Raw genomic sequence first — 22,691 nt, forward strand, 5'->3', positions numbered from 1 at the left:
CCTGGACCGGAATCGAACCTGGGACCTTTCAGTCAGCAGGCCGACGCTCTACCATGAGCCAAACCGGTTTCGGCAATAAAATATTTTTTTAAAAAAAGAAAGAAAGAAAGAAAAAGTGGCAGAGCAATAAGTGGTTAAGCGTCTGATATCTGCAGTCTGATAGGGAGTCCCGGGATTGCATCCTGCTGGGTCACGTGACCGAGCGATCTTGGACAAATTACTCAACCTCTCCAAGTGCCCAGTTCCTGATTTCAGAGTCCACTGAGGTTTGGACCAGGTCGCTGCCTCGCCAATCCGCACGGAAAGGGCAGGGCTTCTTGGGAATTTGGAGATGGGGAGCTGCCATTCCCCACGGGCTGGCGTTCTGGGGTTCTTCTCCAGGCGGGTAGAGAAATGCTGTGTGGGGCCTCTTCTCAGGCCCCGAGGTCACATGAAGTGGAGGTAAAACCCAGCAGGTTGGTTTTTGGGGGAAGCAGCCTCCTGGCCAGAGGGCTAAGGGGAGGGCTCAGGTGCCAAGTCCAGCACTAGGGCTGATGGCCTCCTGGCAGGTGGGTGCTTGCCTGGAGCACACCCTGAAGTCTCCATTCATTGCACAGACCCCTGCCGGGCGGGCCTGCAGTCCACACCTCGCCCTGCCCTGGCCGGCGCGCACACAGTGTCTGAGCTCCTGCGGCGAGCCGTCCCGGAGGTTGGCATAGACAGTGGCACAGGCTGTTCCGGAAGTGGCGGGACTCAGAAGTTCTGGCTGCAGAGGAGGGAGGGGAGGGCGAGTCCGGGCTGCAGGGAGCGGAGCTGCCCCAGGCCGAGGGTGGAGCTTTCCCGGCCGCGGGAAGGGCCGGGCCGGCCTACCAGCGAGGGCAGGCGAGAGCGACGGCGGGCGCTTCCCGCGGAGTCAGCGGCGGACGGGGTCCGACGGGACCGCCCACGTGACTCGGAGCGGCGGGCCGCCGGATGCCCCAGATTCCCAGACCCAGTTCCCGACTTCGGATCCTCAGGACCTTCCAAGTCGGAGCCTGGATTTCGCCCTGGACTCCAGAGTCCGAGGAACGGGACCTCCGGCGGGACTTCAGATCTCCAGATCCCGTAGGAGAGTCAGGATCTCCGGATCCCTGGGCCCGTCACCCCCGGCTCCTGCCCTGAGCCGGGTGCCCAGGACGCGCCCGCCGCCCGAGCGCCCCCGCATGGCGGGACCGTGCCCGCCGCCCGGGGCGCAGGAGTGCGCGGGCAGCTGCTGGCAGGACCCTCTGGCCGAGGCGCTGAGCCGGGGCCCGCCCGTCGCGCCGCCCTCCGGCCGGGGCTGCGCCCGGAGCCGGCCGCTCAGCGTGCTCTACGTGCTGACCCGGGAGCCGCGGCCCGCGGAGGAGCGCGACGGGGCAGCCGAGGCCGAGCCGCCGCCCCTCCGCTGCCTGCGCGAGGCCTGCGCGCAGCTCGCGGGACCGCGGCCCCGGCCGCAGCTGCGCACCCTGCCCTTCGGGACGCTGGCGCTGGGAGACACCGGGGCGCTGGACTCCTTCTACAACGCGGGTGAGCGCTGGTCGAAGGGGGCGGGGCTCGGGCCGAGGGGAGGAGCTAAGGCCGAAGGGGGCGGGGATAAGGTAGAAGGAGGCGGAGCTCAGGCCGGAGGGGGCGGGGTTCATGTCGAAGAGGGAGGGGCTCTGGCCGAAGGGGCGCGGGGCTCGGCGGGGCGGGGCGGGGCCGCGATGGAGGCGAGGTCGGGGGCTGCACAGTGAGCTAAAGCTGAAGGACTCGGGCGGGACCTGAGAAAAGGGAAATGTGGGGAGTCAGGAGCCGGCCAGGCTCGGGCTAGGACTTAGCGGATCAGGCCCGGCCCCGGGCTCGGGGTTGGGACGTAGGCAGTCTGGATCGGCACCGCCGGGGCAGCGGGGCGAGGGTCGGGCGGGGCTGGGAGCCCGCATGGTGCGGTGTTTTAGGAACTGGGGTGGAGACTCCTCCTCGGGACGGTCCTGCGCGGAGTCTGTGAGGGCGGGTCCTGGGAGGTGGGGCTTGGACTAGCTTCGGGCTCCACGAGGCGGTGCAGTTCGGGGGTCCTAGCACGCTGCTTCGGGGGACCGGGCTAAGAAGCAGAAAGGAAAGCGAGGGACCCAACTGACTGGGTTCTGGGCAAGGGAGGTTAGGTCAAGAGGACCCAAAACCCCGAGGCTGGAGGCGGGGCAGACCGCTCGTGGGCGGGGCCAGAGGCGGCCTGGCCCCTCCACCGCCCCTCACGCCCCGCCTCTGGATACTTATTTGTTTATCCAAGAGCCCCGCGCCTGCGCTTACCCTGTGCCCCTAAAATCGCAGCCTAAAAAATGAAGGCCCACCGCCCTCGAGGGCACAAAGACCCGCACAGAGTCATAGACAGACTTACAAGTCACATAGGTGTCAATACACGTCCTCACAGACCCGGTCACACACAGATCCAGGCACAGTTAGCCTCACTCACACTCACACACACACACACACACACACACACACACACAAACATGCACACCCGGTCACACACCAGATCCAGGCACAGTTAGCCTCACACACACACACACACACGCACACCCGGTCACACACACAGATCCAGGCACAGTTAGCCACACCCTCACACACACACACACACACACACACACGCACGATACACATACAGCACAGTGTTATCTACACACAATGCTGGTACCTTTCGAGACCGGATTGTGGGCCCAGGGAAGTGGACGTACGTGTTAGCCCCTCTTGCTTCTCAGATGGCCCAGAACAGGCTCTGGGCTGGTGCGCAGCCTGCTCTCCTCTGTGTAAGAACCAAAAGGGCCCTAAAAGGGGGAAGCAGAGGCTGGAATCACACGGGAAGGCGGGCTGAGCCAGGATGGAGCCCCAGCCCCCTCCTCCCCGCTGGGCTCGGCTCAGGGCCTCCACTGTGTGCTCGCAGACGTGGTGGTGCTGGAGGTGAGCAGCTCCCTGGCTCAGCCTTCCCTGTTCTACCACCTCGGGGTGCGTGAGAGCTTCAGCATGACCAACAACGTGCTCCTCTGCTCCCAGGAAGACATCCCGGACCTGCAGGCCCTGCGGGTAGGTGGCCGGTGGCTGAGGGGGGCGGGCACAGGGCGGGGGTAGGGCCGACCCAGAACACCAGTATTTGTCTGTTCCCTGCAGGAGGACATTTTTCAGAAGAACTCAGTGAGCAGAATCCACCCCCCACCCCAATGTGCCCTTTGACTCCCATTATGACCTCTGACCCCCCACTACCTTCCCTGGCCTCCTCAGTCAGCTAATCTCCCTAACACCCCTCCATATCTGTGTGACTCTCTGCTCCCTATTGCCTTCCTTCCTGCAGCGTGTCCCTTTCCTGCTATTCCAGTTCCCACTGGTGCTGACCTCTGTCCCCCTCACTGCCCCTCTCTAACCTGGTGCTGACCTCTGCTCTCCACTGATTCCTGCCTCCCTCCCACTAGGATTGTGTTGGCAGCTACACGCTGATCCCCTATGTGGTGACAGCCACTGGCCGAGTGCTGTGTGGTGATGTAGGCCTCCTGAGGGGCCTGGCGGACGGGCTGGTCCAGCCCGGGGTGGGCACGGAGGCCCTGCTCACACCGCTGGTGGGCCGGTTTGCCCGCCTGCTGGAGGCCATGCCCACGGACTCTTGGTAAGGGGGACCCAGAGAAGGTGCAGCAGGAGGAGGCTGGAGAGGGTGCAGTGACCCGGACAGGCCCCACCATTCCCTCTCCCTCCCTCCCTCTCTCCCTCCCTCCCTCTCTCCCTCCCTCCCTCACCTGCTTTGGCACCAGCGGCTATTTCCGGGAGACCATTCGGCAGGACATCCGGCAGGCCCGGGAGCGGTTCAGCGGGCAGCAGCTGCGGGAGGAGCTGGCCCGCCTGCAGCGGAGGCTGGACAGCGTGGAGCTGCTGAGCCCTGACATCATCATGAACCTGCTGCTCTCCTACCGAGACGTGCAGGTGGGCAGAGAGGCCGGCGGGGCCGAGCTCATCCTGGCTGGGCCGCTCATGTGACCTGATGTCTCTGAGCCTCAGTTTGTAACGCAGACGGCCCTGCCACTGTCTCCCGGTGGTAGTTGTGAGGTTGGGGCACACGGTGGGTTCTCCATGTAGGGGGTACTGTCTGCACTACCTGCCAGGCCTGAGGGAGCTGTGCAGGGGCTGGTGGGTGGGAAGGTGGGGTGTCAGGGGTGGGAGGAGACCCCCAGCTTAAGGTTTTCCTCAGGGTCTGAGGCCGAAGGGACCCACCAGAGGCCATTTAGTCCGTGTGTGCTGCTCCCTCCTCAGGACTACTCCGCCATCATTGAGCTGGTGGAGACGCTGCAGGCCCTGCCCACCTGTGACGTGGCTGAGCAGCACAACGTCTGCTTCCACTATACGTTTGCCCTCAACCGGTGAGTGGCCAGAGCCACATGGGAACAGGGGTCCCTGCTCTCTGAGGCCATTGCTGTCTTAGGTCAGCGCTGTCCGAGGAACATGCTGACCGGGGTCACGCGGGTGTCAGATGGTCCTGTTGTCCCATTGCTGCTGCCCAGGGGGCGGGGAGGTGACCCTTGCAGAGGTCACAGCTGTCCAAGGCCACCCCTCTTCAGAGTCACTGCAGCTAGAAACCACTTCCATGTGGGCTCACCTCTTCTAGAAAAGTCAGTGCTGACCACAGTCACTGCCATTCTGTATTCATTGCTGTCAGCTCCCTGGAAGGGTCCCTGCTGGTCAGCCTCTGGGGGCCCCCAGATGGAGTGGGATGTGGCCATCCGGCAGGTCGCCAGCCCATCTGCCTCCCCCTTCCCCCCCAGGAGGAACAGGCCCGGGGACCGCGAGAAGGCACTGGCTGTGCTGCTGCCCCTGGTGCAGAGGGAGGGCCCGGTGCCGCCCGACCTGTACTGCATGTGTGGCCGCGTCTACAAGGACATGTTCTTCAGCTCCGGCTTCCAGGATGCCGGGCACCGGGAGCAGGCCTACCACTGGTAAGGGGGCACAAGCCAGTGGACAGTGGGCTGCGGGCGGAGCTGTGGGCATCCGTCCAGCCTCGCATCCCGCTGCCCACCTCCCAGGTATCGGAAGGCTTTTGACGTGGAGCCCAGCCTTCACTCGGGCATCAATGCTGCTGTGCTCCTCATCGCTGCTGGGCAGCGCTTCGAGGACTCCGAGGAGCTCCGGCTCATTGGTGAGCCCCCATTCTGCACCCCTGTCCTCCCCACAGGGGCTCAGGGCAGGGAGAGAGAACGCTGGGCTGGAGCCAGGACTGAGTTCATCCCCGTTTGGATCTCGTCCGCCTGAATCTACACCTGGGTCCCCACACCTGTCCGGGGCCCTCAGGAGCCCTTAAGCCCGTGACTCTTGGCTCCTAAGCTCACATCTGTGTTCCTTCCACATGCACGTGTTCCCAAACCCTCACCCGTGTCTGAGCCCCTACTCCCACCTGAGGTCATGCCAACCTACATGTTCCCTCATACCTGTGCTCCTGCCCACGGGAAGGTGGTGGCCCACACTTGGGCTCCGCCCACTACGGCCACCACCCTCACTAGAGCCCCTGCTCTCACTCCCAGGCATGAAGCTGGGCTGCCTGCTGGCCCGGAAAGGCTGTGTAGAGAAGATGCAGTATTACTGGGATGTAGGCTTCTACTTGGGAGCCCAGATCCTTGCCAATGACCCCATCCAGGTGGCACTGGCTGCAGAGCAGCTGTACAAGCTCAATGCCCCCATATGGTGAGTGGCCTCCTCTTCTGTCTTGTGTTCTCGGCTCCTGCATCTGTGTCCACTGGCCTGAGCCCCGAGCCAATGGCCTGGTCCCTTCCAAACCAGTGCCCAAGACACCTCATGCCCCCACTCAGCCCGCTCTCCCTGGCCGTGCTAGCCGGTGCCGGGTGGAGCTGAAGACACCGCTGTGCCGCAGGTACCTGGTGTCCATGATGGAGACCTTCCTGCTGTACCAGCACTTCAGGCCCACGCCGGAGCCCCTGGGGGGACCCCCACGCCGAGCCCACTTCTGGCTCCACTTCCTGCTACAGTCCTGCCAGCTGCTCAGAGCAGACAGCCCCCCAGGGGACCAGTGCTTGGTGAGGCCTGCGGCGGCGGGGTTAGGGGACCTGCGGGAGGGGTCGGGCCCTTCTGACCTACGCCCCCACCCACACACCCCCTTGCCACCTGCAGGTTCTTGTCCTGGAGATGAACCAAGTGCTGCTGCCTGCGAAGCTGGAGGTTCAGGGCGTGAACCCCGTGAGCGCGGTGACCCTGAGCCTGCTGGAGCCTGAGACCCAGGTGAAGCCACCCCTGAGGCCCCCTGCTCAGCACTCAACATGTCTCCTGAGCCTTTCTTCCATCCCTGGCGCCCTTCTCTGACTCCCCTTCTTCTCCCAGGACGGCCCCTCCTGCTGGACCTTCTCCAGCTCCTCCATCAGCGGGGTCAGGTGAGGGCAAGGCCCGGGGCAGGCGGGTGGGGGCGCTGCTCGCTGGCCTGGCGCTCACTGGTGTTCTCCATCCCTTCCCAGCGCCTCCAAGCGGGACGAGCGCTGCTGCTTCCTCTACGCGCTGCCCCCGGCCCAGGACGTGCAGCTGTGCTTCCCCAGCGCCGGCCTCTGCCAGTGGTGGGTGCGCGGCCCCGGGGGAAGGGGGGTGGCGGGCGCTGTGAGGGCTGATGTCCGGGGGCGGGAGGGAAGGAAGGGATGTGTCCATAGGCGCGCTCGGCACAGGAGGGGACACTTGGCGCCCAAGGAACCCCTCCGGCCAGTCTGACCCCCGCCCTCAGGTTCTGCGGCCTGATCCAGGCCTTGGTGACGCACCCGGACCCCAGGGCGCCCGAGGAGGAAGCAGAGGGCGTGTGGGAGGTGCTGGAGGTGAGGAAGGGGGCCTGGGAGCTGGGGAGGGAGAGGGGCGGAGAGCCCCGCTGAGCCCCGACTCCCCGCCTCGCAGTTTGACTACGAGTACACGGAGGCCGGGGAGCGGCTGGTGCTCGGCAAGGGCACCTACGGGGTCGTGTACGCGGGCCGCGACCGGCACACGCGGGTGCGCATCGCCATCAAGGAGATCCCGGAGCGGGACAGCAGGTGCGCGCGGGGCGTGAGCCCGGGCGGGACCCGGAACTGGGGGGGTCGTGTGGGCGGGGCAGGAAGGGGGCGCTGGGGCCCTATTGGGCGGGCCCAAGTGGGCGGGCCCTTGGACCAAAGAGTTGGAGCCCCAGGGGCCCAGGCCCGCAGTCCGAAAGGCGGGGACCGGCCGAAACCGGTTTGGCTCGGTGGATAGAGCGTCGGCCTGCAGACTGAAAGGTCCCAGGTTCCATTCCGGTCAAGGGCATGTACATTGGTTGCGGGCACATCCCCAGTGTGGGGTGTGCAGGAGGCGGCTGATCAATGATTCTCTCTCATGGACGTTTCTGACTCTCTATCCCTCTCCCTTCCTCTCTGTAAAAAAAATCAATAAAATATATATATTTTTTAAATTTCCTCAAAAAAAAGAAAAAAAGAAAAGAAAAGAAAGGCAGGGATCAGGAGGGTGTGATCTGGCTGGAGGGGCCTGCAGGCTGGGGGGTGAGGTGGGGAAAGTCAGGGAGGGGGTTGTGGACGGAGCAGATCCTGGGGGCGTGGCCTGGCTGGTGCTGGATGGAATTATTAGGCTTCTCCGCCCCAATCCGGCCAGTTCCTCTCTCCGCCTGCTCCAGGTTCTCGCAGCCCCTGCATGAAGAGATCGCGCTGCACAAGCGCCTGCGCCACAAGAACATCGTGCGCTACCTGGGCTCCGCCAGCCAGGGCGGCTACCTCAAGATCTTCATGGAGGAGGTGCCCGGAGGTACCTGTCCTGGGATGGGAATGGGACTGGAGGCGTGGGGCGTGGGGCTGGAGACAGACAGGGGTGGAGCGCCCTTAGGGGAAATGAACCATAGCGTGTGTGGGGGCGGTGACGCCCAGAATTAGCTGATGCTATGCAGTTGGGTGATGGAGTCTGGGCCCTGGTATGGGTGTGTCCGGGCAGAGAGCTGTGGGCTGGAGAGAGAGGGTGGCAATGATGACCTTGGCCTGCACCTGCCCAGGCAGCCTGTCCTCCTTGCTGCGCTCCGTGTGGGGACCCCTGCAGGACAACGAGAGCACCATTAGCTTCTACACCCGCCAGATCCTGCAGGGACTCAGCTACCTGCATGACAACCGCATTGTGCATCGGGACATCAAGGCAAGCCCTGGAGCCGGCCCACCCGCCGTGCTGGTGGAGAGGGGGAGGAAGGGATATGGCCCCGGACAGAGGCTGGTGGTTTAGGCTTAGCTGGCAGATCCTCTGCGGAGGGGGGGAATTCATCAAGAAGGTGCCCTAGAGAAGGAGACCAGATCTGAAGCCAAACCAGGTGCCAGCTCCCAGAGGGGCCGAGTGGGATGGGCCGGGGAGGAGGTTGAGAGAGGCAGGGTCAGACTGTCATTCCCGGGAGATGGGATCCTGGGGGAGGGTCCAGTTCTGGGTCAGCACCCTGGCTTAATGTCCACTGAGCAACGTGACCACTCTCCTCAGGGGGACAACGTGTTGATCAACACGTTCAGTGGGCTACTCAAGATTTCTGACTTCGGCACCTCCAAGCGGCTGGCAGGCATCACCCCCTGCACGGAGACCTTCACAGGTAGCGGGTGCGGGGTGGTGAGTGGGAACGCTGACCTGGGCCAGAACTCCTGGGGCCTCCCCAGCAAGGTGCTTCTCCTGGGCATGGAGTAGACTTAACGGGGGTAGCACCCAGGGCGGGCGCCTGAGCTGGGGGTGAGGTGATGGAATCCAGAACTGGAGCTTGGGGAGCTGGGGACACGGAGGTTAGCGCCTGAAATGGAGCCCGGAAGTGCTGATGCGGACCAGCGCTGGTGGTAAGTTCAGAGAGGATGGTGGAGCCCAGGTTACACGATGGAACCCACTGCCAGCGATGGGATCCATGGGTGGGCTGGACCCCGAGATGAGTGAGGAAACTCAGACAGACAGACGTTGGAAACAGGATAGGTGATGGGAGCTGTTTGGATGACAAGGCCTCGGTGAGCATCGTTGCTCCCGCTCCTGCCTAGGGACCCTGCAGTACATGGCCCCAGAGATCATTGACCAGGGCCCGCGGGGGTACGGCAAGGCGGCTGACATCTGGTCGCTGGGCTGCACCGTGATCGAGATGGCCACAGGCCGCCCGCCCTTCCACGAGCTGGGAAGCCCGCAGGCTGCCATGTTCCAGGTGAGGTCCCTCAGGCCCGGGCCCAGGAGGCGGGCTGGGGACAGACTGTGCCTCGCACGCCTCTAAACTGCGCTCCTGTTCACCCTCCCGGCCCTCCCAGGTGGGCATGTACAAGGTGCACCCGCCAATGCCCAGTTCTCTGTCCGCCGAGGCGCAAGCCTTCCTCCTACGCACGTTTGAGCCAGACCCCCGTCTGCGTGCCAGCGCTCAGGCCCTGCTGGGGGACCCCTTCCTGCAGCCCGGGAGGAGGAGCCGGAGCCCGGGCTCCCCTCAGCACGCCCCGAGGCCCCCAGGTACCGCGTGGGTGCACGCCGGGGTGCGGGCAGAGGGCTGGGGTGCTGAGGGCTGGCGAGGGGCCCAGGCTGACTGCCTTGTCCCTTCCTCAGATGCCCCTTCCGCCAGCCCTCTTCCCTCAGTGGACTCCGCCACCCTGTCCCAGACATTCCCACGCCCTCAGGCACCCTCTCAGCACCCGCCCAGCCCCCCGAAGCGCTGCCTCAGCTACGGGGACACCAGCCAGCTCCGGTGAGAGCCCAGGGACCTGGGGCGGGCTCACTCCATCTGGCTTTGTCCTTGTCCTCCCTCCACCATAAGCCCTCTCTCTAAGGACCTGGGCACCGTGACCACTCGCAAGGATGGTATTTGGTGCCTACCTCCCAATTGCTCTTCCTTGTGTTTAGTGAGGGTGCCTCCTGGGTGCCAGGTTCCTCTTGTATGCCCGTGAGATAGGCCTGGGAGTCAAAGCCAGAGCCAGGATCCGAACCCTGGGGCGGAGGCAGCTGGACGGTACTGCCTCCCGCCCTCCATTGGCCGCTCCCCGTTGCACCCAGGGTGCCCGAGGAGCCCGGAGGAGAAGCCGAGGATCCCGCGTCCCCCGAGGAGAGCTCTGGGCTGAGCCTGCTGCATCAGGAGAGCCAGCGGCGGGCCATGCTGGCCGAGGTGCTGAAGCAGGAGCTGCCCCAGCTGGCGGAGGATCTGTGGCTGGAGCAGGAGCAGGTGGGCGGCCCGCCCCAGCGCCCCCTGGTGGCGGAGCGCAGCAGGACGCCTGCTAATGGCCTTCCCCAACCCCAGCCCCTCACCAGCATCCCTCTTGGCTCCAGTGGGAATGCCTTCCTTCTCAGGACCCCCTGAGCCGGAATCTTGTGGAGCAGCTGCTGCACTGCCTCGGGGCGCACATCCACACGCCCAACCGCCGGCAGCTGGCCCAGGAGCTGCGGGCCCTGCAAGGGCAGCTGCGGGCCCAGGGCCTGGAGCCCGCCCTGCTGCACGGACCCCTCTTTGCCTTCCCCGATGCGGTAAGTGAGTTTTGTCAGTTAGGGCTGCCCAAGAACAGCTGATGAACGATGTTGGAAGACTCCATGTCTTCTCCGCGAAGATGGAGCCATTTGGGAAGGGACATTTGCGCAGTCCTAGCTCTCCAGCCCCTCCCTTGACATCAAGCCCGTCCACCCCACTTGCTCCAGGCAGACTTTCTGGGGTTCCCAGCTCCCGCCCACCTCTCTTGGAGGCTTAGCAGTCTCAGTGGTGCCATCCTCCCCCTCAGGTGAAGCAGATCCTCCACAGGCGCCAGATCCGCCCACACTGGATGTTCATGCTGGACTCGCTGCTCAGCCGCGCTGTGCGGGCAGCCCTGGCGGTGCTGAGCCCAGGTGGGCCAGGGGCAGAGGGCCTGCCTGGGGGGGAGGGTGTGGCCCTTGGAGGCCGGGAGTGTGATCACCTGGCCTGGCCCAGGCCTGAAGGAGTGGGTGGGGGAGGGACCAGACGGACACCTCCCAGACTGACACCACCTGGCAGTGCACAGAGCTCCCCACGCCCTCTGCACCCTCTGCGCCCTCTGCCCGTGTCTGAGGCCCCAAACGCCCGGCCTAAGCTCGCCTCCCTGTGGCCGGCAGGAGTGGAGAAGGATGCGGTCCCGCAGAGCTCAGAGGAGTCCAGTAAAGAGGAGCCCCCGCCCAAGCGGCAGGACACCCCAGTCCAGCCCAGCCTGCTCCCAGGGGACCCCGAGCAGAGCCCCCCTCCCCTGATGGTGCAGCTGGGACTCTTGCGGGCAGAGACGGATAGGTAAGCCCCCTGGGACCCACCCATAGCCTCTGCGTGAGCATCACCCCCCTCTGCCCTCCCTTCTACTGGCCCTCTGCCACCACCAGGCTCCGCGATGTCCTGGCTGAGAAGGAGAGGGAGTGCCAGGCTCTGATGCAACAAGCTCTGCAGCGGCTGAATGAGGCGGCCGGGACCTGCTCCCTGGACTCAGCGCCCCGAGGTGAGCGGAGGACACTGGTGGGGGAGAGAGGACACTGGTGGGGGAGAGAGGACACTGGTGGGGGAGAGAGGACACTGGTGGGGGAGAGAGGACACTGGTGGGGGAGAGAGGACACTGGTGGGGGAGAGAGGACACCGATGGTGGAGGGAGGGGACCAATGGCGGAGGGAGAGAGAGCACCGATGGTGGAGGGAGGGCACTGAGGGTGAAGGGAGGGCACCGATGGCGGAGGGAGAGAGGGCACCGATGGTGGGGGAGAGAGGGCACCGATGGTGGGGGAGAGAGGGCACCGATGGTGGGGGAGAGAGGGCACCGATGGTGGGGGAGAGAGGACACTGATGGCGGAGGGAGGGCACTGATGGCGGAGGGAGGGCACTGAGGGTGGAGGGAGGCAGCTTCTGGTGAGAGCACCCCTGATTCACCTGATTTCTCCTCCTCAGCTGCTCGAACAGTGGACCAGGGCCTGGTGCAGTGGCTACAGGACCTGAACGTGGATTCAGGCACCATCCAGACAGTGAGGGAGATGGTGCTGGCTACCCATGACCTCTACCAACCCAAACTCCACCTCTGCCCCTCTCTCAGCTCTTCTCACTTTCCCCTCTGACGCAGAGGATCTCAGCATGAGAGGAACCATTAGGAGTCCCTCCCATTGTGAAGATGAAAAAGCTGGGGCCCAGAAAGGGGTGGGACCTGCCCGAGCACGCTGACAGTAAAACGGAACGAGGCCCTTGCTTCTCTGGACACATCTCTCTCTGATTTTAATCTCTCCCTGTTTCTGTGCGGGCATCTCTGTCCACAACCAGCTGCTGAACCACAGCTTCACCCTCCACGCCCTGCTGACCTGTGCCACGAAAGACGACCTCACCTACACACGCATCAGGTACGTCCTGCGCCCCTGGGTGACCCGTGTATATGATCCCTCCCCCCCTCCCCGCAACAGGCCTGCCTGATTCCCTCTCTGGAAACCACGGGGACACCAGGCTCCCTTGGGGACCGAGGGGGCAGTAGGCAGACAGTGGGTGCCAGAGAGAGCCCAGGTCTTCCGGCTGAGCCACGCTGATTTGCTACCCCCAGGGGAGGGACGGTATGCCGCATCTGGAGAGCCATCCTGGCGCAGCGAGCAGGATCCGCGGCCGTGACCTCTGGCCCCCAGGAGGCGGAATGAGGGCATCGGGAGCAAGAGGCCTGACCCACGAAGGGTGAGTGGAGAAGACGCCAGCAAGTTCTGACACACCCACCCCAGGGCCCAGGGGCAAGTGGCAGGGGCCAGGTGCTGGCAGGGGCAGCCCAACCACAGAGATGCCCAAGCTCACTGACAGAGACTATTAAATGGAGCACTTTTGTACCTTGGGCTTCGGCCACTTCTGAGGTGTGCGGGTTCCCGGGTCAGCTGGCTCAGGTCTTTACGTCTGAATCCAAAGTGCCTTCCCCTGGCCCCTACGCTTCCCTCACTCGTCCCTGTCTCACCCCACCCCCTGACCCCGAGCAGACATCAGCCCACGTTGCCCTTGGAATAGACTTTATTGACTTTCCCCAAGGGCAGCCCTGAGAGGGTCCAGAGCGAGGTCTGCCCGGGTGTGTCCGGCCCCTACGTCCTGGGCACCAGGTTGGTCCGGAGGGGCAGGAGCCCATCCACCCACTCGCACGGCCGCTCCAGGAGCGTCTGCCACAGCTGCTTCTCCTCGGGCGTGGAGTCCATCCAGGGCACCTGGAGCCCATAGCTGCTGCCTGGGCGAGGGTGGAGGTCACGGTCATGTCAGACACCCAGGTCCAAGGAATGCCGCCTGGTCCCAGGTTACGCACGGACACCACCGTTCGCCAAAGGAAAAGCGCCCGAGGCCGCTCAGGAAGCCCTCTGCCTCCCCACACTGGTTGCCCCAGCATTGGTTGCCCACTCACCGGTGCCCAGGCTGAGGCGTGTGGCCCCCAGCTGGCGGCTGGCCAGGGCCCCGTGGTCCCAGAGGGAGAGCTCGGCGCAGGCCTGGCGCAGGTCGGCGGGCCCGAAGCCATCGTACACCATGGTGTGGTTGAACACCGGGCTGAGGCTCCGTCGCACCACGCGTGTCCGCTGGCGGCTGGCCCGGCTGTCATCGGGCAGCACCGAGCTGCGGGGGAGGCGGCTGGCATCAGGTGGCCACTCCCTTATGCTCCCAGAACCAACCTGTGCTCCCAGCAATGTCCCTGTCCCCCGGCTCCCGCCTGAGAACTGGCCTCCCGCCCTCCATGCCCTCGGACGTGCCCCAGCCTCCTCCCGGGTCTCCTCTGAGGAATGGCTCTGCTGCCCCCAGCTCAGACCTCAGGACTCCCTGCGGTCTCCCTGAGTAACTTCCAAACTTGGTAAAGCCCTGGGGCCCTTTCTGGGAGATAAAATACTGCTCAGGCCGAAACCGGTTCGGCTCAGTGGTAGAGTGTAGGTCTGCGGACTGAAAGGTCCCAGGTTCGATTCCGGTCGAGGGCATGTACATTGGTTGCGGGCACATCCCCGGTAAAAGGTGTGCAAGAAGCAGCTGGTTGATGTTTCTCTCTCATCGACGTTTCTAGCTCTCTATCTCTCTCCCTTCCTCTGTGTAAAAAAATCAATAAAAATATATTTAAAAAAACACAAGGATCAGGACATCTCTATGACAAATTTCTCTCAGATCTCAGGCTCAAGCAAAAAGTTTTTCACAGCTAAACTTCACATAGCTATATATATATATAAAAAAAATACTGCTCAGAAGTATGGAGCCTAAGAGGAAAACTGTGCCTGGTTGAGTCAGGGCTGGGATCTCAGAACCTGTTCGACCTACCTCCATTTCACTCTGAGGGTGGGGCAGAGCCTGGGGCCACCAGAGGTTCCCCGGAGCTTACTTTGAAAACCACAGCCTGGCCTGGCAGGATCTCCATGGAAGGGCCCCTGTGACCCCCTGCACCCCCAGGTCTCAGCCTCAGCTTTCCGAGTCCTATCGGTACCAGCCACTGAATGCAGTCCTTACATAAGGTGTCCTCAGCTCTCTGGACCCGAGCTGGCCCTTCACCCCTGCTCAGAGGTCAGAGCCCAGACTAGGAGATCAAGGCTGGGAGGTTAGAAGGGGTGGGGAGCTCCACTCAGGCAAAGGAAAGTGGGGAGCTCCCAGGGCCCTCACCATTGTATGTAAGAATCCAGGGATCCCGCACGCAGGGGCACCAGGTCCTGAGCTTCCTTCACCCAGAAGTGCAGCTCCCCGCTCAGGGGCAGCCCCGCGCCTGCGGGAGGGAAGGAGGCTCAGGCTTCGCTCCTCGGACAGAGCCCTCCCCCGCTTGGGGGACAGGAGTCCCCGCCTCCCAGGGGGCCCCCAGCTTGGTCTCTGTGGGCGCCACTCACCCTCGGAGCCCGCGGGGACGTATTTGAGGGACAGAGAGAGCCGCCCGCGGCTGGGAAGGTCGTCAGGAGAGGGCGAAGCCTGCGGGAGGGGCGGTCAGGAGGAGGGGACCCGAGGCGGAGGCCCAAGGGGTGGAGCCTCCGGGGGCGATGGGGTGAGCAGGGAGGGCGGGCAGGGAGGAACCGGGACGCGGAGTTTGGGGGGCGGGAGGGGGAAGAGCTCGGAGGGGAGACCCGTGCCCCGGTCCCCCGCTCGGGCGGCGGCCTCACCCGGGGCTGCAGCGGGAGCCACATGGCTTCGGAGTCCCAGTCCCACGTGTCCAGGGCCACGTCCACTTCGCCCAGGAAGACGTTGCGGCCCAGGCTCTCGCGGTGCCACACGGACAGGCTGAGCACGCGGCCCGCCAGCTCGGCCTGCGGGACCGAGTACTGGGGAGGCGGCGCCCTCAGTGCGTGCCCGCCGGGCCCGGGAGCCCGCCGCGTCCCCGCAGGACGGAAAGGGGACCCGAGGGCACTCACGGGGCTGCACCGACGCCGCGCCCCCAGCCCTGGCCCCTGCAGACCCGCCAGGACGCAGGCTGAGGACAGCAGGGGGGACACACGGCCGCCCTGGCCCCGAGCCCGACGGGGCGTCTGACTGTGAACGGGGGCGGGGTGGGGGGACAGCCCTACCCGGAGCGTCTCGTTGAAGACGGGGTTCAGGTTGCGCTTCCTCACGGCCGTCTTGCGCTTGCTCTGCTTGTCCGGGAGCAGGTAGCTCTTGACGTAGCTGGGGGGGGGGGGGGGGGGTGAGGACCAGGGATAACGGGGTCCCTCCCAGCGCCTCCTCCCCGACCTGGGGGCTCCCCCCCCACTCATACACACCCTTACACACACACACACTTGCACACTCACACACACACTCACACTTGCACACACACACACACACACACTCACACACACACACATGCACCCTCACATACATGCACACTCTCACATTCAGCTTTACAGGAGTCCTCTCACTCACACCCAGGTCTCGAAAGAAGGTGACCCCCACTGTGAAGACCAGGAGACAGGCCAGAGGGCGGGGGACCGGGCGGGGGGAGGGGGGAGGAGGAGGAGCACTCAGGGGCAGGGGGGAGGAGGAGCACTCAGGGGCGGGGGGCGGGGAGGAGGAGGAGGAGCACTCAGGGGCAGGGGGGAGGAGGAGCACTCAGGGGTGGGGGGGAGCACTCAGGGGCGGGGGGCGGGGAGGAGGAGGAGGAGCACTCAGGGGCGGGCACTCACGGGTCGGAGCGGCGGCGCCGCGCGGCGGCCAGGCCCTGGCAGCGCAGCACCTGCACGCGCAGCTCGGCGGCGTCCGGCTCGTAGCTGAGCGCGAAGTGCAGGGCGCCCCGCACCTGCACCGCGTCCTCCCCGGCCAGGCTCTGCTGGCTGCCGCCCAGCTGCGGGGGAGGGCGGTCAGGTCCCTCTCGTGGAGGCCGGGGAGCAGGGAGGTTCGGAGGGGAGGTTCGGAGGGGAGGTTCGGAGGGGAGGTTCGGAGGGGAGGTTCGGAGGGGAGGTATGGGGGGGGGAGGTTCGGAGGGGAGGTTCGGAGGGGAGGTTCGGAGGGGAGGTATGGGGGGGGGAGGTTCGGAGGGGAGGTTGGGATGGGAGGTTGGGATGGAAGGTTCGGAGGGGAGGTATGGGGGGGGTTCGGAGGAGAGGTTCGGAGGGGAGGTATGCGGGGGAGGGGAAGCAGGCGACCAGCAGGGTGCTGGGAGGCCTCGGGCCGCGGGCTGCAGCGTAGGGTGGGGAAGGGAGGATGGGAGGGGCTGGGTGTCGGGGTGCGGGGAGGGCTGGGTGCGGGGTGCGGGGAGGGCTGGGTGTCGGGGTGCGGGGAGGGCTGGGTGTCGGGGTGCGGGGAGGGCTGGGTGCGGGGTGCGGGGAGGGCCCTCACCGTGGAGGAGCTGAGGCTGGACACGGAGGAGCTGCTGCTGAGCGCGCGGTCCAGCGAGGGGACAGGCGCGGGGGCCTCCTCCCCGGGGACCTCCTCCCCGTTCTCCACGACCTGGGACACCTCCTGGGTCCGGGGAGGGAGAGTGTGGGGCGCCCCGTTACCCCAGCGCCGCCCCGACGGCTGGCTCCCGCTCTCACTCCGCCCCGGGTCTTGCGGGCGCCGCGGCCGCTCCGCCTACCTGTGCCGGGCGGGGCGGCCCCTCCTCCTCCCCGGCCGGCGGCTCCGGCTCCGGGCCCGCCTCCTCCTCCTCCTCCACCTCCTCGGAGACCTGTGCGCCCCCGGGGCGGGGGGCTGGGTGGGGCACGAGCTGCTGAACCAGCCCCTCCGAGCCCGTCCCGAGCGCTTTGGAGAGACTGGTTTGCAAGCCCAAGACCAGGGGATGGGCCCTCGTGCTGCCCTGGGCTGTCCGGAGGGACCACCTGCCACCCACCCACCCCCAAGCCGGCAGAGGAAGGTCAACCGGAGGGTTGGAGCCCCTTCGAGCTGCCTCTGACCCCCAGGACGGCTCTGTGCTCCCAGTACACGTCCTCCCATTTACCTGCCTGGGCCTGGGGCTCCTCCTCAGGATCTGATGCTTTTGGGGGGACATATGGTGAGGGGACATCAGGTCCCTGAAAGAAGCAAGGGGCAGAGGTCACAGTGGGAACTGGCAATGAAGGGTTAAAGGTTAGGATGGGGTCACAGGTCAGAGGCTCCAGCTGGCTGCCCTGCTTTAGCTTTAGCTCAGCCGCCAGGGCAGGGCTGGCACCAGCTGCAGGACCCGTTGGACCTGTACCTCACACCCCGTCACACCTCAGCGCCGGCCCTGCCTGACTCCCAGGGTCCCACTGGGGGGGACGGTGGTGTCTGAGCCCTGGACCTCGACCTGCTCAGTCCCCACGCCACAGGAACAGCCAGATTCAGAGATGTTCTGAGAGGTCCATGCTCCCATTTGACAGGAGAGGATGGCAGACGCAGACCCGATTCTCAGGCTGGGTCTCTTTCCCATCGCCACCTCTGCGGTCCGTTCCTTTATTAGTCCGTTCAGCCACTCGTTACTCACCTCCGCCTCACTGAGCCGCTCCTGGGGGGCCTCGTCTAGGAGGACGCTGGGAGTAGGGGGGAGGGGTTGTCAGGGAGGGGACCCCATGACTGGTAGGCATGCCCCTCTCTTCCCCCTCCCGCCACAACTACTCACCTGGGCTCCAGCTCCTCTTCAGTCTCTTCAGTCTCGGTCCCAGCAGCCTCGGTTCCCCTGTGGCCGCCCAGAGCTTGTTCTGCGTGCAGGTGAGAAGCGCTGTGACCCCCTCCCCAGAGGGGTGGTACTCGGGGGTGGTACCCCACCAAAAGCACACAGTACCAGGGGCAGCCGGCCTGGGACCCAGGGCCGTCTCCCTGTCCACACACTGGGTGCCCGGCTGCACGAGGCCGGCCCTGCCCTGAGGACTCACCCTTGGAGCTCCTCTTCCTGCGGATGGAGGCTCGGACAAGGTCAGAGCCGAGGTGGGCATGGTGGTGCCGCTGGGCGCGTGCTTCCTGGAACCAGTCCCCCGTCAGGACTTTCAGCTGCCCAGGGTCTGCCAGGGAAGCCCGGAGCTTGCTGGAGGATTGGGGGGGAGGGGGGGTATGGGGGATGGCTGTTACCATTCACCCAGCCAACATTCCTGCCGCCAACTCTGTGCCAGGCCCTCTACCTGGGGCCAGGGACACAAGGCTGGTGGAGACACTGAGTCCGGAATAGACAGTACGTTATAGTGCGGCAGGTGCCAAGATGGGTATAAGAAGGGCCAGTTTTGCCTGTGGGAATTCAGGAGGACTTCCCAGAGGAGGCAGCCTCTTAAAGGACTAATTGGATTTCTTCAGGTAGCGAAGGAGAATTTATTCATTAAAGTGACTACTGTGCAGAAAATCCCTCCTAATTTTATAAGGTGGGATTCCTTAGCCCCACTTTACAGATGAGAAGTCAGGTGAATTGCCAAGGTTGCATAGCCAGGAGGTGTCTGTCCCCAGCACTACTTCTAAGTCCTGTGCTCCTCTGCCCTGGGGCCCTTCCAGGAGGAGGGACCTGGAGGTGGGTGTGTCCGGGACGGAGGAGCCTGAATGGCTCTAGTGAACGCTGTGTGCCGGGGGAGGCGGCGGAGGAGATGGGGGAGGCGGGGGGGGGGGGGGGGGGGGGAGGCGGGGGAGGAGGTGGGGGAGGCGGGGGAGGAGATGGGGGAGGAGATGGGGGAGGAGGTGGGGGAGGAGATGGGGGAGGAGATGGGGGAGGAGGTGGGGGAGGAGGTGGGGGAGGAGATGGGGGAGGAGATGGGGGAGGAGGTGGGGGAGGAGATGGGGGAGGAGGTGGGGGAGGAGATGGGGGAGGAGGTGGGGGAGGAGGTGGGGGAGGAGGTGGGGGAGGAGATGGGGGAGGAGATGGGGGAGGAGGTGGGGGAGGAGATGGGGGAGGAGGTGGGGGAGGAGATGGGGGAGGAGGTGGGGGAGGAGATGGGGGAGGAGATGGGGGAGGAGATGGGGGAGGAGATGGGGGAGGAGGTGGGGGAGGAGATGGGGGAGGAGGTGGGGGAGGAGGTGGGGGAGGAGGTGGGGGAGGAGGTGGGGGAGGAGATGGGGGAGGAGATGGGGGAGGAGGTGGGGGAGGAGATGGGGGAGGAGGTGGGGGAGGAGATGGGGGAGGCGGGGGGGGGGAGGCGGGGGAGGAGGTGGGGGAGGAGATGGGGGAGGAGATGGGGGAGGAGATGGGGGAGGTGGGGGAGGAGGTGGGGGAGGAGGTGGGGGAGGAGATGGGGGAGGCGGGGGGGGGGGGAGGCGGGGGAGGAGGTGGGGGAGGAGATGGGGGAGGCGGGGGGGGGGGAGGCGGGGGAGGAGGTGGGGGAGGAGATGGGGGAGGCGGGGGGGGGGGGGAGGCGGGGGAGGAGATGGGGGAGGCGGGGGAGGAGATGGGGAGGCCAGAGGGACCAGTCAGGAAGGCCTGTGGACCGCGCTTAGAGCTTGCCCCTGTCACATGATGCTGAGGAGCCAGGGGAGGGTTCAGCCAGGCATAGTGAGGACAGCTCTGAGGGCCGCCCCCCCCCCCCCCGCCCCGCCCCGCCTCACCTGACGCGCCCCTCCTCCAGCCGCCGCAGGTGGGCATCGCGCTTCAGGACGTCGGCAATGGCCTCCTGCTCCTCCTCTGTCAGGAAGCTGAGGTCCAGCAGCCCGTCGGCCTCGGGCTCTGGCTCATGCGCCATGCGGAGGTGAGCTGGGGCCCCGAGCCCCTCTTGGGGTGGGTGGCCCCTCCGAGGCATCAGCTGGGGCAGGGCCCCCACGGGGCACACATGGCTCCCTGGGGACAGACTTGGGGTCAGGCCAAGCCCTGCCCAAATATAGGGCACATCCTGGAGTGGACTGCCTCTTTCTGCCCCAAATATATTCTAGGTGGTGGGCAGGGTACAGCCCAGGACGGCTGAGGTCCAGGCGGCAGGGGATACACCCATGGACACACTTGAAGATATATACAGGGACGCATGTATACACACTGACACATGTAAATACTGTCCACACTGAGATGTACACCAGCCACACATACACACCGGTGCCTGTATAAGGACAGGCACGCACGCACCTGTTACTCCATGAAGGGCCTGTGTAGTCATGCCCAAACCAAGAGAGGGATCTAGCATAGCTTTAAACCCGCACACGGGCCCACGCCCACGAAGGGAGGCAGGACGCACAGGGCGGCTCACCTGTGCAAGAACAAGTCCTGGGACAGACGTGTCCTTAGATATCCACAGACACACAGACTGTGTCCGCACACACAGCGCTCCCCCGGCTAGACTGTGAGCTCCTTGGAGGTAGGGACAGGCCTTCACCCCCAAAGCCAGTGCTTTGCACACAACAGATGGTTGGGAAGCGTTTGATTAATTGAGGGCAGAACTACACTTGCACACACCTGGGGAATGAACACACACAACACACACACAGGCACACGCTCTGCTCAGCCCCTCTCCTGGAACCTCCTAACGTGGGTCCCCTCCCGCCACCCTTCACCTCCACCCTCCACCCTGCCCCGGCCCATTTGGTCTTCCTGTCTGAGGCAACTCCTCCCCAGCCCGCACCCCCAACTTCCTCCCCCTTCTCCCTCCCCCCCCCGCCCCCGCACCGAGGTAATGCCACACCCACCCACTCCCACAGACCTGGAGGGCCCCAGCTGCCAGCCCTGCCCTCTTCCCCAGACCCCCTGAGCCCCTGGCTCTGGCCACGTGGGTCCCTACCCTCCCTGACCCAGGACTTGGCTGGGGTCCCAGTGGTGGTGGCCAAGTGCTGGCAAAGCAGCTCCAGCTGCTCGGGTGGAATGGTGACCCCGGAAGCTAAACATTTGCTCAGCCCCGAGGGGCGTGTGTGGGTGCGTGGACGTGGCAAGGGGCCCGTGGCTGGGCCATGAGAAGAGCATGGCCCTGGTCTGAGCCCACCGGGTGGTGTCTCCCATCCGCCTGTCCCTGCCATGCCAGGTCACTGGGCTGGGCTGCTCGGGAAGGCAGGTCCTGGCTTGTGCCTGCTGCCTGCGCCCTGTGCCCTCCCGGCTGAGTCAGTGTCCAAGCCCAAGCGAGCCCTCTCCTCTCTGCCCCACCCTCACGGGGAGCCTGGGGTCCCTGCGTGTCCCCATCAGGCATCTGTATGGCCCGTGTGGATGCCTGTATGCTCCACGTTAACACCAGCTCCTGCACATCTACTGGAGTGGGTGTTGCAAACGCATGGTTTGGGGCTCTCTGTGGCCGCTGGGTGAGCCCACGGTGACGTCTCTGCTGAGCCGTGCTGTTCTGACAGTCGGTCCAGAGGCATGTCTGGGTACTGAGGATCTAGAAGACTGTATATTGTGCTGGTGTGAATATCATATCAGGGCCTGTGTGTCATGTCACGGTGGGATGGTGACTGGTGACTGTTGTCTGTGTGGTGTGCTCAGTGACTCTCTGGGTGATAGTGTTGTGTGGCGTGTGCACTGTGTATTTCCTAGTGCTGTATGTGTAACTGAGGTGTGTGTTGTAGTGTGTACTCTGGTACCCCCAGGGCTACCAGGTGTGTGTGTGTGTACACGTGTGCGCATGCCTATGGAGGTGAGAGGACATTCTGTAAAACTGACCCTGCTCTTGTCCCGCAGGTCTGCCTGGGGCTGGGCAGTGTGCACCTGAGCCCAGAGTCCCAGCAGCACAGGCCCTCCTGCTGTCCCCTCTCCTTCCAGAGGCAGAAGCAAGAGTCTGGTCCTTCCTGCTCTGTTTCAACACTATGGGACAGATCCATCGGTCCGTGCAAGGGTGTCTCCATCTGTCTGGTTGCTCCAGTCTCCCACACACTCCTGCACCAGCGCACCCCCACCCCCACCCGCGAGGTCCCAGAGGGTGCTCAGGATACCAGGAGGCAGTGCCTGCCCTTTGGGACCCTGGCAGGGGACCCCGTCCTGAGCAGGTTACCTGTAGGGATCCAGTATGGAGGGGACACCTTCGTAAGTGGCCCCAGCGCCCCTGGCAGCCGAGTTTCAGGGACCAGGAGAAGAGCAGTGAGGGACTAAGGCTGACTCAACCGCAGCTCAGCTAGTAGCTGCCCCATCGGAGGAGGAAACACCTTCTCAGGAGGGCCTGACGCAAAACCGGGCCTGGATTCCGGTTCCCCAGGGGTGTGCCCCAGTCTCTGCTTTCAGAAAACCCAGAGCCGGTTTGCTGGGCAGGAGAAGGCTGGATCTTGGCCCCAGCTCCACTGCCAACCTACCTGTCACTCCTGCCGCCCTTGGGCCTTGGCTGCCCCACCTGTAGAATAAGGAGCAGCCCCCTCCTACCCGCTGAGGAGCTGCTAGGAACTTGCTTTGAAAGCAAAGTTAGAAGCCTTTCTAAGAACCAGGGCAACGGAAGGATTGCCCACTGCAGTCAGACAGCCCTGAGCAGCTTCTGCTCTGCCACTCTGTGACTCTGAGCAGGTCTCGCAGCCATACTGAGCTGCAAATT

At 64.8% G+C, this 22,691-nt stretch overlaps 2 protein-coding genes across 3 annotated transcripts; one reads left to right on the forward strand and one right to left on the reverse strand.

Annotated features, from left to right (window-relative positions):
• The first annotated feature begins 131 nt into the window (after nt 1-131).
• On the forward strand, nt 132-14,005 carry MAP3K6 (mitogen-activated protein kinase kinase kinase 6). The gene is made up of 30 exons (XM_084873323.1): nt 132-441; nt 996-1,524; nt 2,912-3,051; nt 3,136-3,159; nt 3,435-3,625; nt 3,768-3,936; nt 4,264-4,370; nt 4,773-4,943; nt 5,031-5,143; nt 5,526-5,685; nt 5,873-6,035; nt 6,130-6,237; nt 6,337-6,386; nt 6,468-6,563; nt 6,725-6,812; nt 6,889-7,022; nt 7,634-7,761; nt 8,003-8,139; nt 8,470-8,575; nt 9,003-9,160; nt 9,261-9,453; nt 9,547-9,685; nt 9,991-10,156; nt 10,282-10,455; nt 10,704-10,809; nt 11,053-11,221; nt 11,308-11,420; nt 11,860-11,933; nt 12,223-12,299; nt 12,494-14,005. Exons 1-30 carry the CDS (start codon nt 394-396, stop codon nt 12,582-12,584), a joined length of 4,122 nt encoding a protein of 1,373 aa, XP_084729449.1. The 5' UTR covers nt 132-393; the 3' UTR covers nt 12,585-14,005.
• On the reverse strand, nt 13,008-22,314 carry SYTL1 (synaptotagmin like 1; the record flags this gene model as incomplete). 2 transcript variants are annotated; one of them, XM_084873325.1, is made up of 15 exons in its annotated part: nt 22,164-22,314; nt 19,813-20,041; nt 18,168-18,316; nt 17,915-17,993; nt 17,780-17,825; nt 17,276-17,348; nt 16,916-17,028; nt 16,678-16,800; nt 16,026-16,183; nt 15,432-15,528; nt 15,030-15,188; nt 14,763-14,841; nt 14,545-14,644; nt 13,319-13,524; nt 13,008-13,147 (listed from the first exon to the last, which is right to left on the reverse strand). In XM_084873325.1, the coding sequence occupies exons 2-15, from the start codon at nt 20,001-20,003 to the stop codon at nt 13,008-13,010; spliced, it is 1,713 nt and encodes a 570-aa protein (XP_084729451.1). In that variant the 5' UTR covers nt 20,004-20,041; nt 22,164-22,314. The 2 variants fall into 2 exon arrangements, with proteins under 2 accessions (XP_084729451.1, XP_084729452.1); XM_084873326.1 differs by lacking the exon at nt 22,164-22,314 and having other exon boundaries at nt 18,168-18,293; nt 19,813-19,991.
• Between the last annotated feature and the right edge of the window lie 377 nt (nt 22,315-22,691).

The sequence above is a fragment of the Pipistrellus hanaki genome (assembly GCF_964339955.1).
Source record: "Pipistrellus hanaki genome assembly, chromosome: 2".
NCBI classification, from domain to species: domain Eukaryota; kingdom Metazoa; phylum Chordata; class Mammalia; order Chiroptera; family Vespertilionidae; genus Pipistrellus; species Pipistrellus hanaki.